Source organism: Chiloscyllium plagiosum, unplaced genomic scaffold (assembly GCF_037043375.1).
Source record: "Chiloscyllium plagiosum isolate Xiang-an unplaced genomic scaffold, Cpla_swu_hap1 HiC_scaffold_40, whole genome shotgun sequence".
NCBI lineage: Eukaryota > Metazoa > Chordata > Chondrichthyes > Orectolobiformes > Hemiscylliidae > Chiloscyllium > Chiloscyllium plagiosum.
Genome location: NW_028270178.1, coordinates 20,368,143 through 20,385,289, shown reverse-complemented (window position 1 = coordinate 20,385,289; position 17,147 = coordinate 20,368,143). Strand labels below are relative to the sequence as shown.

The window sequence follows — 17,147 nt, the reverse complement described above, 5'->3', positions numbered from 1 at the left end:
GTGTGTGTGTGTCTATGCGAGGGTTTGTGTGTGTTTACTGTGTGCCTATAGAAGTGTATGTGTGTCTACACAAGAGTGTGTGCATGTGTGTGTCTATAGAAGTGTGTGTGTCTGTCTATAGAAGTGTGTGTGTCTACAGAAGTGTGTGTGTCTGTCTATAGAAGTCTGTGTGTGTGTCTATGCAAGGGTGTGTGTGTGTCTATGCCAGGGTGTGTGTGTGTCTATGCAAGGGGGTGTGTGTGTCTATGCCAGGGTGTGTGTGTGTCTATGCAAGGGGGTGTGTGTGTCCATAGAAGTGTGTGTGTGTATCCATAGAAGTGTATGTGTGTCTACACAAGTGTGTGTGTGTGTATTTGTGTTTATGCAAGTGTGTGTCTACACAAGGGGTGTGTTTCTAAGCGAGGATATATGTGTCTGAGTCCAGGATTTGTTGGAAATAGAAAGGTTTTGACTATGGGAATGAGTTCAGGAATTGTTGGAATGGTAGCTGATCAGGATGTGGGAATAAGGTCAGGAATAGTTGGGGTTGTGCAGTCTCAGTGTGTGGAAGACCCAGTCACGATTCTGTCTGCAGTTGGTAACTGCACAGTTAGATATTCTTGCTGCGTTTAACTCATCCAGGCAATTCTGGTTCACACTGGACCAGCAGTGAAGTCTTCATTCAGACCAGGTAAAGATTAGTTTATTGCAAGCTATTGTATAAGGTTCCATTAGGGCAAAGAGCTAATTATTCACTAAAGAAAAGGTACAGACATTACAATTGAAACAAACATGGATAAGGTCGCTTTGAGGATAATATGAAGTCCCAGTGCATCGTGTATACTCCTGGGATCCGCTGCTTGGGATAATATGATGGTCCCAGTGCCTCGTGTATACTCCTGGGGTCCGCTGCATGGGATAATATGATAGGCCCAGTGCTTCGTGTATACCCCGGGGGTCCGCTGCATGGGATCCTTCGGGCTGAAATAAAGAAGTGAACTCTCATCGTCATATTCATTGTGATGGCTTCTGCAGTTGAATAGTTGATGTTTTCTTGCAAAAGGTGTCTCAAACCTAGAGAGGTGGGTTAGCTCAGTTGGCTGGATGGTGTGTTTGCAATGAGAATAATGTGGGCTCATTTTCTCAACCTTTCCTCTCTCCTGAAGCACGGTGACGCTCAGGCTAAACCACCATCCGTTCTCTCTCTCTCTCTCCCTAATCCCGGAAGGAGACTAGATGGCTTTATCTTTGCCAAAACTGTACAGCAGGTTTTCAGTCAGAGATTTTGTCATTCTTCAATAGTTCGGAAGTTATAACAGTTGCAGATCCCCTGGATTCAGTTTTGTCCAACTGTAGTTGTGATTTTTCTCGAAAATAGTTCCATGGCTTCTTACTGATCAAACATAAGTAGCTGCTGTTGACTTTGAAAAAAATCATTGTCCCACAAAACACTGTTGACCCTATTGGAATTCCCTGGAGAGTTTCTCCCAGGCTTCTGCTTATCTTTGAAATTTTGAATGTTCACACTTTAAAAGAGCTTGCCCAAAGGTGTCATCTAATTCCAAGCAGTTCCCATTGAACAAATGGAGTAACTATCCATCACGACAAAATGACCTCCAAGCACTCGCAGACGCAGAATACACGGTCAGAGTAAGGGAAACTTGGTCAGAATGAGGTTGTGACAGAGTGAGTCAGTGCCAATTTGAGTCAATGTAGGAACTGGGGCCACAGGAGATAAGGGGGACTTTAATTAAGGTTTATAAAAGGAAATAAGTTCTCCAGAGTGAGAAGTGACTGGGAGATGACACATGCTGTGGAGTGAGAGGTTTGAGTCTACTGCGACCAACAGCAGGCTGTTGTCACAAGTGAGCTGACTGGTGAGAACGTTAGGCTTCCAGAGAAGATTAGATTCCTTACAGTATGGAAACAGGCCCTTCGGCCCAACAAGTCCACACTGACCCTTTGAAAAGTAACCCACTCAGACCCATTCCCCTACCTTATATATACCCCTGACTCATGCACCTAACACTACAGGCAATTGAGCAGGGCCAATTCACCTGAACCACACTTTCTTTGGGGGAATTGTGGGAGGTAACCCACTCAGACACGGGGAGAATGTGCAAACTCCACCTAGACAGTCGCCTGAGACTGGAATCATACCCATATCCCTGGCTCTGTGAGGCAGCAGTGCTAACCACTGGAGCCACTGTGCCACCCAAGGGTGAGGATTGTTGAATCATCCATGATCAGATTGAATGGTGGAGCAGGCTTGAGGGGCTGAATGGCCTTTCCCTGTTCCGATTTCCGACGGTCTCATGGAAGAGCAATTATTGGCAATCAGACAGGGGTTTACTGGCATGAAACATGACTCCAAGATGGCATGTTGCCCCCCCCCCCCCGCTCCCCCCGGTGCCAGGATCAAGGATGTAATGGAAGGGGAGAGGGAGGTGTCAGAGTTATTGTCCACACTGTGACCAATGACCCGGGGAAGGAGGACACAGTTTTAAGGATTCAGGAAGGAAATAGGAAAAAAGGAAATGTTCAGAGCCAGAATGACTCCCTGCCACATGCCAATGAGTATGAAATGGGAATGAATTGTTTTAATATGCGGCTGGAGGAAGGCTCCAGATTTCCAAGGCACTGGAACCAGTTCTGGGACTGGGGCTTCTATACTGGGCTGATGGGCTGCACCAAAATGGTGGCACGGTGACTCAGTGGTTAGCACTGCTGCCTCACAGCACCAGAGACCCTGGTCCGATTCCAGCATTTGGCGACTGACTGTGTGGAGTTTGCACGTTCTCCCCGTGTCTGCGTGGGTTTCCTCCGGGTGCTCCGGTTTCCTCCCACAGTCCAAAGATGTACAGGTCAGGTGAATTGGCCATGCTGAATTGCCCATAGTGTTAGCTGCATTAGTCGGGGTAAATATAAGGTAGGGGAATGGGCCAGGGTGGGTTACTCTTCGGAGGGTTGGTGTGGACTTGTTGGGCCGAATGGCCTGTTTACACACTGTCGGGAATCAAATCTAATCAAAACTGTTAAGGATAGGGAGGATAGAATATGAATGCAGTCTCGCCAAAAACATGAAAATGTACTGCAAAACCTTATTAAAACTAAATATGCGGCGCGAACAATTGTAGGCCCATTACAAACAGGAGAATTTATCACAGGGAAAAAAGGAAATGCAGATAAAGTAAATGATTACTTTGTGGCTTTCTTCACTGAGGAAGATGTAACCTCTCTCCCAGAACAAAGTTGCTCAGATGAATGAGGGGTTGAAGAAAATGACCATGAGTCGGATTGTACTGGAGAAATTAGTGGGATTGGAAGTTGATCAATCCCCAAAACCCGATGGTCCACATCACAAAAGATTGAAGGAGATGGCTATAGAGAGAATCTATGCATTGGTGACTACCTTCCCAAATTCTACAGATTCTGGAACAATTCCTGAAGATTGGAATGCCACCCCATTATTTAAGAAGGGAGGGAGATAAATAAAAGGGAACCACTAACCTGCTAACCAAACATCAGTAATAGAGACAATGCTGGAATCTGGAAGTTTGCTTGCTGAGCTGGAAGGTTCGTTTTCAGACGTTTCGTCACCATACCAGGTAACATCATCATTGAGCCTCCGGTGAAGCACTGGTGTTAGTGACCTGATTTCTATTTAGGTGTTTAGGTTTCCTTGAGTTGGTGATGTCATTTCCTGTGGTGAAATCCTTTCCTGTGTGAGGGATGTCGTTTCCCATTATTTTCTTCAGAAGGTGGTGGATGGATCTAAGTCGATATGTTTGTTGATAGAGTTCTGTTTGGAATGCTATGGCTAACATCCCAAGAACAGAGAGTTGGAATGTATAGGTCATTCTCACATCAGCAGGCTGGTACTAGTTAGGACCAATACTTGGGCCCCAGCTGTTCAGAATAGGTGTCAATGAGGCAGTGGTGGAGACCAAATGTCATATTTACAAACCTGTGGATTATACAAAATGAAGTGAGAATGTGCATCGTGAGAAAGATGTAAAATGGTTTCTGGGGGATTGGGATAGGTGTAGGCCATTCACCCCATTGAATCTAAGTGATATCTCTCTGGTTCTAGACTATGGACAACATCTCACCTGCATCTACCCTGCGAAACCCTTTAAATACATTCAGTAAAATTATCTCTTGAGAACACAGGCCTAGTTTGACGAACCACTCTCCAAAAGACAGTGCCTCTATCTGAGGGACAAGTCTGGGGTGAAACAACCTTGTACTCTCTTTATGGGAATCATATCCATCCTGAGATATGGAGACCAAAACTGCACACACTACTCCTGGTGCAGACTGACTGAGATCAGGGTATAGGCGATAGAAAATTATGAGTTTATCTGTATTGGGTTGAAGAAATACAGAATTGTTTTTCAATGGTAAGACACTGCAAAGTGCAGATGTACAAAAGGACCATGTTGATAAGACTCTAAAACCTAACCTTCAGATGCTATAACCTTTAAGAAGGCTAATTGAATATTAACCTTTTATGCAAGTGAATTGGAGTAGAGAAGTGTCAAGTTTTGGTCCAGGTTGTGTGCAATCTCAGTCAGTCTGCACCAGGAGTAGTGTGTGCAGTTTTGGTCTCCATATCTCAGGAAGGATATGATTCCCATAAAGGGAGTACAAGAGTGTTTCACCCCAGACTTGTCACTCAGATAGAGGCACTGTCGTTTGGAGAGCAGTTGGTCAAACTGGACCTGTGTTCTCAAGAGGTAATTTTACTGAATATAGTTAAGGGTTTCGCAGGGTAGATGCAGGTGAGATGTCATCCATAGCCGAGCGGTCCTGAACCAGAGAGATATCACATTAATGGGCCGAATCGCCTACTCCTGTTTATATGTGATTGGAGATGTGAGCTCTCTTTGACAAGCTGCAGGAAATCCCTGACATCACGATTCTGTGGATGAGGGGTTCCGGGAGGGGTGATGTGCAGGGAAAAGACAGGCAGAGGCTGTAGCTGATAAAGAGGAGCTTCCTCCTGGCGATGGGACAGTCAGGAGGAGATTTCCTTTGGTGCTGGATGTCTCCCTCTAGTTGTCCAGATCCAGGAGACTGGGATGGTCCAGGATTACTGCTGTGCACATATAACTTAACCAGCCACTCTCCCTCACTATCAATGAAGGAGATGTACATCACCTCGTCCAGATCACACAGTAATCACCAGCACACATGCAGATATCGTCCAAGGTGAACTGTGTTTCAATTGCAGCTGTTTATCAGAGACAATGATTTACATCGACATAATTTCAGTTTGAGAGACTTTTGTCAGTATTCGAGGACGGCATGAACCACCCCAGTGAATGACTAAGCTTCCCATCCAATTGCAGTACACATAATTACATCCGGCCTTCCGCAGGATCCCAATGTACAACATACTCACAACTTCAGATTTTGTTATCCTTGATAATATGAGGTTTGGATTATTCCAGTCTCCCCAACCTTCACACCATACACAGCTTCCAGTTCTGACACGATCTTCTCCCATGGAATATTCCAGTTGGAAATGTTTCTTGCAGGATTCACCTTGTATTTCTCTGCAAACTCCTTGTTATAGGTGTACAGGACCCATTTCCAATAAGATGGCACCCCAGCCTCCGGATTTAAAGGAATGTTCCAGGAACTGTATTCCTCACATTGCATTTCGATATAACACGCATTAAAAAGTAGCTCATCTATATTCCGGAAAAATCTTTGCCACCAACGTTCTTCATCTTTCTGGTACAAATAAATTGCGGTGGCTGTTGCTGTGCAGCTGTCAGTGACCAGCTCTTTGCTCCGTCTCCAGTGACAGCCCCCAATCCCCTGAGGCCAGTGATATGTTGCTGAGTGCTTCCCATGTGTATTATTGGTGAGATCACAGGGCACCCGGCAAAGTGGGCAGCGATTTCCACAACCAGCCAACAATTTGTAGAGCTCTTTGGAAGGGTCATTGGGAAGGTTCACCAGCGTCTGCTCAACATCCCATTTCTCAATGTCTTGGAGGAGGCGTGTTTTCAGCGCATTAATGAATTGAATCAGTTTAATCACAAAACTTGGAGCCTTTTTGAAAGCTCTTGTGTTTTCAAGCTTTTCTTTTGGTAACACAAGGTGTTCTTCAAGTCTTTGTTTGAATTCATTCAAAAATGATTGAATGTTATCAGCCGAGCTTTTTATACAGTCAACGGTTGTCTTTATTTTGTCGATTTTCTGCTGCAGCACCTCCTGAGCTATGCAATAAAACATGGATTTGTTGTTGTTCAGCCCTTTACAATGGTTCAGCACTTGCTCTTTTACCCAAGCTTGTTCAAACTTTCCGCTCTGTTCAAAGTACTGACAGTACTTGTCAAAGCTGTTGAGCTTTTTTAGATACAACATGATCCCCACTTGAAGGTTTCTGCGTGACTTCAGTTCTATCTTTTGCTCTTTTTTAAGGTGATCCACAATTGTTGAGCCCAGTTGCTGTTTGAGAGCTTCCAACAGAGCGGGCTTCAAGCAGGAATCACAGAATAATCTCGCACACGTCTCACTCTGGTCCTTTTCAGAGAATATGCTTTTAAACATTGTAAAGTAATAATGTCTCTCATTCGCTAGTCTCTTCAGGGGATTATGTTTGTCACAGAATCGATCATGCATCTCCTGAAATCTCTGAATGGCTTTGCCACACACATGGATTTTCACATCTGTACTTAATAGCTCATTGACTTTGAGTGTCTCCGCATCAAGTGTCTGTAGATTTCTGTCCACTTCTCTCAGAAGTTCATTACAAAGAAACAGGTTGTAACTCTCACCTCTCTTAACAATCTCTTCGACATAATCGTCACATTGTGATATCAATTGGAGAGTTTTCTTCTTCGCCTCCAGTAAACGTGCAGATTCCACCCATTGTGCCACATTCTCGTCTTCCAAGTTTTCTTTATTTTGATGGTAGGAACGTATCAGAGTATAAGCTGCGCGTATCTTTCCTTTAAACATATCAAGGAAAGATGTTTTGTTTGTTTCCAGATGTTGCTCAGTGATCTTCCATTCCACGTTGCTTAACTCAACAAGACTCTTCCCAGATGTGAGCTTTATTGTGAGTATTCTTCCTTGCTTCCTTGTATTTTCCCTCAAGCTCTTTTCCATGTCTCCCTCGATGTTGACTGCTATGGGCTGGAAATGTACTGATGCCATGACTTCTCTCCATATTGTTTCAAAGGTTTCACTCAGTTCACTGTCACCTTGATCTGTTGATTTAAGTTTCAAATTATCCAAGAGCAGATCAATCTTCTCTTGGATTCTCTCACTGAAACTACTTAAAATGCGATTTAATTCGTTAAGGTCTCTCCGCCTGTTCAATGCTTCCTCACATCTCATCTTTGTGCGTGTTTCAAGCTCCCGACTCAGTGAGTCAAAACTCGCTGCTGTCTCAGCTTTAAAATTCTCAATCAGATGTGCCTGGTTGGTGTCCTCCTTAAAATACTTCTCCATCTCATTCAGTATTTGACTTTTCTCTTCACTGATCATCCTTGGAACGTCAATATCCAAAGTTCCTCTGAGTTCCTGAAGGTCCCCTTCACAGTTGGCAATTCGATTGATTGCTTTCTGAAGCCAGGAATGGACCTCACTCCTCAGCTTCCACTCCAAATCCGAGTACTTCTCTGACAGTCGATTGTAGGCATCTGCCACCAAGCTGTTCCTGAAACTGAAGATGAAGTTCTCATGTTTCACTGCGTTCCATGTACTTTCCATCCAGCAAATGAACTCTGGGATGGTGGAAGGTCTCCTGTTGAGAAAATGCTGCAAAATCTTGTGTTTGAGTTCTGTCACCTTCTGACTGTATCCCATATTAACTAGCGCCATGGGGGGATTCCCACACCACAGCCCTGGGATGTACCAATTGTTTTTCTTGGAGTCATAATCCAAAATATCAGAGAACTTTGAGAATTTGTGATCTTGCCTCTCAGTTTTAGCTACAATCTTGGTCAGTGCGTCCAGCTCCTGGTGCAATGATTTGTGACTCCCCATATTCTTCTGATGTGCAGACACATCTCCAACCTTTTGGTGGACAAATTGACAATTGGGTCTTTTCCCGACCACTTTCATACGAATTAAGGCATGGACAACAATTTGCAGGATGTCCTTCATTTCTGAGGCAGTCTCTGTGGACATGGTTATGATGATCAAATCGCTTAAGCCAGCCACCAGAGTGGCCAGTTCATTGTCATGCTCATTTTGGCCATCCAGGCTGGACCGTTCCTGAGCCCGCAAGCCCTCAGTGTCCAGGATCAGGATGAAGTCGCAGGCTTTCTCCTTCATTGTTCCTGTTGTTCTAATGAGCTGCATGTAGACCCCAGAGGTGCATCTCCCACAGCCCACTGCAAACTGACAGCCAAACATTACATTCAACAGAGTGGACTTGCCTGTGCTTTGTAATCCCAACACTGAGAGGACAAAAATGCGGCAAGGCTTAACTTTCTTGTCAACTTCCATTAACACGCTAGTGACCCATTTCACGGGGATATTGGAAACATCTCCATCCATGAGCTCAATTGGGAAACCCTCCAACATCATATCAGCTGCCAGTGATGGAAACTGTTGGATATCTGAAGGAACACTTGGCTGGATATGAAACACCTCATAGATGAGTCCCATTTCCCGGAGGAAATGTTCCAATCCCAAGCTCTGGGATTTGTCCAGCAGGTTCTTATTGTGTTCAGTCAATTGTTCCTGAATACTTTGACTCTCCACTTGCTCCTCAGTCTCCAGGTTTAACATTATGTTACTATGAGACACTGTGACTGAGTTTGACTCCAATGCATTTCTTAGGCAATTTAGGAAAAGTTTCCTTTGGTTTCCCATTGTCTGGAGCCCAAGGATTATTTGCCTCATCAGATTCGACATCCCACGACATGCAAGTGCCCGACAAAGATCTTCTCTCTCTCTCTGCAGCCGACTGACATAATCTGAAACTTTAGCATCACTGAGACACTTTAACTGACACATTTCCTTATCGATGCCTGAAATCTTTTCCCAAGTATCTCCTTGGAAATACAACTCTCTCTCTCGGATCATTTTAATGCCTTCGCTCACAATTACTCGAAGAATTTCTTCGGATTTTCCCCAAGCCTCTGAAATCACGTTGTTGTCTTCATCGATCAGAAACTTACTGGCCCTCGCTGCTGGGAACATTGCTTGCAAACTCAGTGCCTCCTCTTTCACTTCTGCCCCCTTTCTCAGAATCTCTATTAATTTGGATCGAACAGTTCGTAGAAAGTCTTCTTCGTTTTTTCGGTGTTTTGTTAAAATATGATCTTTTGCTATTAATTTAGTTTCAATCAACCTTTCTAAGTGGAAATATATTTGTGCCACCTTGGAATTAAAAATTAAAAACAGTTTCTGTTGAATCTGAGGATTGGAAAACAGAAATGTTTCGGCTTGTTCGTTCAAATGCTCAATGAAAACAAACAGAGTGGTGGCAACTTTACTCAGGAACTGGACATGTTCCGGAAAGTTTTGGGCATCCCCTCGGAGATTCATGACTGCCACAGCCTCTGGAATGATGTCAATGTCCTTACTGCCAGATGGCAAATACCAGATCATTTCTATCATTCCGTCTGAAACCTTCCTGCTTATATCGCCACATCGCATATCATAATGGACAAAATAATTCAGACTGGGTTGTGAGTTGCTGAAAACTTGATTTAACAGTTTAGATTTTGATGATGAGCAGTTGCCAAATCGAACAAAAGCGAACGTTGGAAGACTAGATGTGGCCATACATTCCTCAATGTATCCCGCCCTGTCTCTCATTGACTGAGGTCGGTAACTCCTCACGAAGGAACGCATGGGATGCATAAGAAAAGTTGGTCTCCCTTCCGGACTCGGCATGACGATTGGAAATGCAAACTGGCACAAGGACATTCGGACAATCACTTCCTGCTGCAGAATAGTGTCTGCACACACAAAGATCGCAGAAATAATGTCCAGTGGATGGAAAGACATTGCAGTAGCATTCGGACTTTGAGAGTAATAATTAAAATCATCTTCCGATGTTTCATCTTCAGATGTGTCCTGTTTTCTGGCATTAGAATTTGTCTCCATTAGCAGCCTGAGGAAATGCCAAGGGATATCTGTTGTGCTGGTGGATTTCTTGTCCTCCACAGTCTCAATATTCATCTCCTTTACTTTATTCAGGGACAGCTTGTTGGGATAAAATTCCCACAGCCCAAGAGTTTTCAGAAGCTGCTGAAATGCATCCCAACAGTCGGTACTTGGTTCCCCACCTCGATTCTCCTCAGTACAGTCCTCATATTTATCAATACCCAAATTGTCCATTCCCCTCATGGATGGATTCTTCAATTTTCTAAAACAGTAAGAAAGCAAAACGACATTTTTATTGCACAGTTCCAACCTTCAGACCTACTGAAATCTTCACAGTTCAACAGTGGCAAACTTTTCCTGTTATATATGGTTATCTATACATTTAGAATCTGGTACATCATTAAATCCTATCACTTTTGAAATGTAATGGTGGAATGATCAGCTTGTGCAATCTAGATTTCCACAATTCCTGCAAAATACTTCTGGGAAATCTACTAGGTTACTGTAATATTCAATATTGTTTCGTAAAGATACAATTTGAAGTTTTCTCAATTGACAAATGGTTTTGACTTTTGAGTTTGAGGTAGAGGCAAAATAATGCTGGACAACTTAAATAAACAGACAATGCCAGAAATGCTCATAGCAGCTGTGGAGGTGGTGGCATCGTTATATTATCACTGAGCTGTTAATCCAGTGACCCAGGTAATATTCTGTGGACCCAGGTTTCAGTCCTGCCATGGCAGATGGTGGGATTTGAATTCAATGAAAATCTACAATTAAGATTCTAAAGATGACCACAAATCAATTGTCAGAAAATAAAGCCTACCTGATTCACTAATGTCCTTTAGGGAAGGAAACTGCCATCTTTACCTGGTTATGTCCATGTGACTCCAGATCTACAGCAATGTAGTTGACTCTTAACTGCCATCTGAGCAATTAGTGATGGGTAGCCTAGCCAGCGACACCAACACCCCTAAAATGTGGGATTTTTAAAATTCCAATTCAACGAATGAAAGAAGAGGAAGAGTTAACGTTCTGCTGTGCGTTTAAATCATCTTCAGAACTGCAAAAGAGCTTGTGATGCTTAGCTCCCAAAAAGAATTTCGAAATCGGGTGTTAATGCATTGTCTGAGATCAGGGATAAAATGCAACCATGAACCAGGAATGTTTTGAGATGTGTTAAGTGGGTTCTCCGAGAGAGAGACGGGAAGTTTGGGCACATTGTGGTCCATGACACTGTTTGGGGAAATCTGTCAGAGGAATTTAATGCATCTCAGACACGCATGTGGGTGTAGCAAGACCTCTGACAGCAAATTGGCCATGAATGCAAAAGGGTTTGAGTAGAGGAGCAGGATGCCTTACTGCAGCTGTCCAGGACCTTGGTGAGAGCATACCTGGAGGATTGCTTGCAATTGTATTATCCATCATTAAGAAGACGCAAAATTGCCTTAGTGCAGTGAAAAATCACCAGACTGATTCCCATTACAACATATGAGAAGGGTTTGGATTGACTGGGTCGGTATTTTCTAAACTGAGGCATAGAGTCAAAGAATCATAGAGATGTACAGCACAGAAACAGACCCTTCGGTCTGACCCAATCTAGTCCCACCTGCCAGCACCCGGCCCATATCCCTCTAAACCCTTCCTATTCATATACCCAACCAAATGCCTCTTAAATGTTGCAATTGTACCAGCCTCCACCACTCCCTCTGGCAGCTCATTCCATACACGCATCACCCTCTGTATGAAAACGTTGTCCCGAAGGTCTTTTTACCTATTTATCCGATCCATGCCCCTCATAATTTTGTGAACCTCTATAAGGTAACCCCTCAGCCTCCGATGCTCCAGGGATAACAGCCCCAGCCTGTTCAGCTTCAAGAGATCTATTCTTTATTGAGTACCTTGAGAGGCTCTTACCCCACAATCTTGTGTAATAGATGTTCACCACTCCTTGAGAGAAGAAATTTTGCCTCGTCACAGTGCAAAATGGACTACTGTGCACCCTAAGACTTAACCCCTTGTTCAGAATCCTTAAACCAGGGAAAAAAAATCATCCCTGTATCCAGTTGATCTCACGCTGGCAGAATTTCACATGTGGTGGAAGGTTGTTTTTGCGACTGGAGGCCTGTGACCAGTGGAGTGCCACAAGGATCGGCGCTCGACCCTCTACTTTTTGTCATTTGCATAAATGATTTGGATGCGAGCATAAGAGGTAGTTGGTAAGTTTGCAGATGACACCAAAATTGGGGGTGGAGTGGACAGCGAAGAGGGTTACCTCAGATTACAAGAGGATCTGGACCAGATGGGCCAATGGGCTGAGAAGTGGCAGATGGAGTTTAATTCAGATAAATGCGAGGTGCTGCATTTTGGGAAAGCAAATCTTAGCCGGACTTACACACTTAATTGCATGCAATTCTGGTCTCCTTCCTATCGGAAAGATGTTGTGAAACTTGAAAGGGTTCAGAAAAGATTTACAAGGATGTTGCCAGGGTTGGAGGATTTGAGCTATAGGGAGAGAATTAACAGGCTGGGGCTGTTTTCCCTGGAGTGTCGGAGGATGAGAGGTGACCTTAGAGAGGTTTATAAAATCGTGAGGGGCATAGATAAGATAAATAGACAAAGTCTTTTCCCTGGGGTCGGGGTGTCCAGAACTAGAGGGCATAGGTTTAGGGTGAGAGGGGAAAGATATAAAAGAGATTTAAGGGGCAAATTTTCATTCAGAGGGTGATACGTGTATGGAATGAGCTGCCAGAGGAAGTGGTGGAGGCTGGTACAATTGCAACATTGAACAGGCATTTGGATGGGTATATGATTAGGAAAGGTTTGGAGGGATATGGGCCGGGTGCTGGCATGTGGGACTAAATTGGGTTGGGATATCTGGTCGGCATGGACGGGTTGGACCAAAGGGTCTGTTTCCGTACTGTACATCACCAAGACTCTATGACAACAACCTATAAAGTGCTTGTTATGCTACAAGATTCAAAATATGAATGTCTATGGGGAAGAAGCTGCAACTGCTCAAATTGGAACGTTGTACCAAAAACCATTCAGTTAGCAGGCCCAAGCCGCATTTTTACCCAGAGAACAGTTTAAATTCAGCCAATTATCTCTGAGTGAGGCCACTCAGAGATAAAGGACCAATTAAATTTAAATCTGAAACCACTCATATGAGAAATTGATGTGTCATGGGGGGTATATAACAGAGGGGCAACTGGACAGAGAAGGGAGAGCAAACAGCGATCTGAGAAAGAAATACTGAGCTCTCACAAGCAAAACTCCACACTCTCAAAACGGCCTCATCTACCTATAAAAGTACAACTTTCTTGACACCAGAGGCGTTCAGAACAGATTAGTTACAGAGAAAGCAACCCTGAGGGCAGTATCAGTGGAGAGGAAGAGGAAGAGGAATGTTCTGGAAGATCCATTCTGTGTGAACTTTGGGGGACTATGTTTTAATGTATTGTTTTCTTATTAATTGGATTTATACAAGTGGGACCTATGTTGTTGGAACAGCCTACTCGTAAAATTCGGTTCAGTAAGGGAATAGGTAGGAGTTAGAAGAGATTTATTCTGTTTGTTAGTAATTAGGTTAATTTATTCACTGTTGGAGTTAAATAAATAAATTGCTCGTTGTTAATTATAAAGTGGGTGACAGGATTCCATTTCATTTAACCGCTCCTTTCTAACAGATTCGGTGGGAGATCGGTTATACCCCTTGTCACACTATATCAGATTGTGAGACGATCTTTTCTAAGTGCTTCATTTTTAATCCTCAGAAAAGTATCGACCTCCATGTCATCGCACTCTCCTGCAGCCGCTCCTAAAGCCTGCACATCCTTGCTGTAATGTGGCGAGCAGAACTGAACATAACACTCTGAATGTTGCCTCACCAAAGGCTTTTAAAGCTGCAACATGACATCTTGACTCTTGTACTCAATCCCCCAACCAGTAAAGGTAAGCATGCCATACACCTTCTTTACCACCCTATCGACTTGAGTGGCCACCTTCAGGGTGCTATAATATCCCTCTGTCAATCAATGTTGTTCAGGGTCCTGCCATTAACTGTAAAGTTTTCCTTCCTATTTGATCTCCCAAAGTGCAGCACCTCACATATACCCAGGTTAAACACTATCTGCCGTTTCTCCACCCATATCTGCAACAGATCTATATCCCACTGTATCCTTTGATAACACCATCCACAATTCCACCAATCTGTTTATCATTTACAAACTTACTAACCGAGATTTAGAATTTTTAGATTTTAGATTACATTACAGTGTGGAAACAGGCCCTTCGGCCCAACAAGTCCACACCGACACGCCGAAGCGAAACCCACCCATACTCCTACATTTACCCCTTACCTAACACTACGGGCAATTTTTTATGGCCAATTCACCTGACCCTGCACATCTTTGGACTGTGGGAGGAAACCGGAGCACCCGGAGTAAACCCACGCAGACACGGGGAGAACGTGCAAACTCCACACAGTCAGTCGCCTGAGGCGGGAATTGAACCCGGATCTCTAGCGCTGTGAGGCAGCAGTGCTAACTGCTGCGCCACCGTGCCGCCCACTATCCTAGCTAACCTAGCTATCTATATTTTCATTCGAGTCATTTATATATGTACAAGAAACAGCAGAGGTCCCAGTATGGACCCCTGCAGAACACCAATGGGCACAGACCTCCAGCCTGAAACACACTCTTCCACCACCATCCTCTGCCTTCTGTGGGTAAACCAATTCTGAATGCATGCAGCCAGGTCACTGTGATTCCAGTGCATTGTAAGCTTCTGGCTGAGCCTACCATGAGGTACCTTGCTGAAAGCCTTACTGAATAGCATACAGACAACATCCACTGCTCTACCCTCAATCAACTTTGTCATCTCCTTGAAAAATTCCAGTTAGTGAGATATGACCTGCCGTGCACAAAGCCACGCTGACTGTCCCTAATTAGGCCATGCTTTTGCAAATGTGCTTAAATTCTACCCTTAAGAATTCTCTCCAATAGCTCCCCAGCCACCATTGTGAGACTCACCACTCTACAGTGTCCTGGATGATCCCTATTTCCCTTCTTAAACAAAAGAACAACATTAGCTCCTCAGCAGTTTTCCGGAACCTCCCCAGTGGCTAGTGAGGATACAACGATCTTGGTCAAGGGCCCTGTAATCTCCTCTCTTGCCTCTCTCGGTAACCTGGGGTGGATACAATCGGGCCCTGGTCACTTATCTAACTGAATGCTCTTCAAGAGACCCAACACCACTTCTTTCTTGATCTCAAAATGCCCGAGCATATTAGCATGCTTCACACTAATCTCATTGTCATCCCTGTCTCAGTCCTGGGTGAGTACCTACACAGAGTACTCAGTTAGGAATTCACCCACATTCTCTGCCTCCAAGCACAAGCTCCCTCTTTTATCCTTGAGTGGTCCTACCTCTCCCTAGTTATTCTCCTGTTTCTAATGTGTGTACAGAAGGCCTTGGGATTCTCTTTATTCCTGTTAGGTTCTTTTCCCAAGGTGTCACACACGAGATGCAATTTGTGCACACCAACTTCTGCAAACAGTGAAAGTTTATTAAAAGTCTGTACATGCCCAATAGGCGTGTGAAGCCCCAAATAAAGGAAACACATCCCTGTAAAACAGTTTGCAATGCTCACAGATATACTGGTCACTCCCCCAGTCACGTGACACTCAACACAACTCCCCACAGACCCAGCCCCACCCGCACCAGTCACATGCCACTCAACACAACCCCCCCAGCCTCACCCTCACCCTCACCAGTTACATGGCACTCAACACAACCCCCCAGCCCCACCGCCACCAGTCACATGCCACTCAACACAACTCCCCAGCCCCTCCCCCATCAGTCACATGACATTAAACACAACCCCTAGCCCCTCCCCCACCAGTCACATGCCACTCAACATAACACCCAGTCCCGGCCGCACAAGTCACATGCCACTCAACACAACCCCTAGCCCGTCCACCACCAATCCCATGCCACAACACAACCCCAGCCCCTCCCCCACCAGTCACATGCCACTCAACACAACCGCACAGCCCCTCCCCCACCAGTCATATGCCACTCAACACAATCACCCAGCCCCTCCCCTACCAGTCCCATGCCACTCAACAAAATCACCCAGCCCCTCCCCATCAGTCACATGCAACTCATCACAACCCTCACGAATCATATGCCATTCAACACCCATCAGTCACATGACACTCAACACAACCTCCCAGCTCCTCCCCCATTAGTCATATGCCATACAACACATCCCCAGCCCCTCCCCCACCAGCCACATGCCACTCAACACAACCCCCAGCCCCTCCCCACCAGTCACATGCCACTCAACACAACCTCCATTCCCCTCCCCCACCAGTCACATGCCACTCAACACAACCCCCAGGCCCTCACCTACCAGTCACATGCCCCTCAACACAACCTCCCAGCTCCTCCCCCACCGCTCATATGCCATACAACACACCCCCAGCCCTTCCCCCACCAATCCCATGCCACTCAACACGACATCCCAGCCCCTCCCCCAACAGTCAGATGCCATTCAACACAACCTCCCAGCCCCTCCCCCACCGGTCATATGCCACTCAACACAACCCTCATGAATCATATGCCACTCAATACAACTACCCCCAGCCCGAGCCCTAGCCCCACCCACACCAGTCACATGATACTCAACACAACCTCCCACCTCCTCCTCCACCAGTCACATGCCACTCAACAAAACACCCAGTCCTGCCCGCACGAGTCACATGGCACTCAACACAACCCCCAGCCCTTCCCCCACCAGTCCCATGCCAATCAACACAACCTCCCAGCCCCAGCCCCACCCCCAGTCACATGACACTCAACACAACTCCCCCATCAGTCACATGACACTAAACACAACCCCTAGCCACTCCCCCACCAGTCACATGCCACTCAACATAACACCCACTCCCGCCCGCACAAGTCACATGCCACTCAACACAACCCCCAGCCCGTCCACCACCAATCCCATGCCACAACACAACCCTAGCCCCTCCCCACCAGTCACATGCCACTCAACACAACCACCCAGCCCCTCC

The 17,147-nt window shown here is 45.2% G+C and overlaps 1 protein-coding gene across 4 annotated transcripts in view; it reads right to left on the bottom strand.

The window, feature by feature from the left end:
• Positions 1 to 17,147, bottom strand: part of LOC122548298 (up-regulator of cell proliferation-like) — a 62,291-nt gene that overhangs the window by 29,968 nt on the left and 15,176 nt on the right. For 2 of the 4 annotated variants that reach the window (XM_087981739.1, XM_087981737.1), the window contains exon 2: positions 4,245 to 10,327. In XM_087981739.1, the coding sequence (XP_087837865.1) occupies positions 5,401 to 10,308 (4,908 nt within the window). In that variant the 5' untranslated portion in view covers positions 10,309 to 10,327 and the 3' untranslated portion in view covers positions 4,245 to 5,400. Of the gene's footprint in view, positions 1 to 2,377; positions 3,947 to 4,244; positions 10,328 to 17,147 lie in introns of those variants that run through there. The other 2 variants (XM_087981738.1, XR_015753997.1) reach the window with 2 other exon arrangements.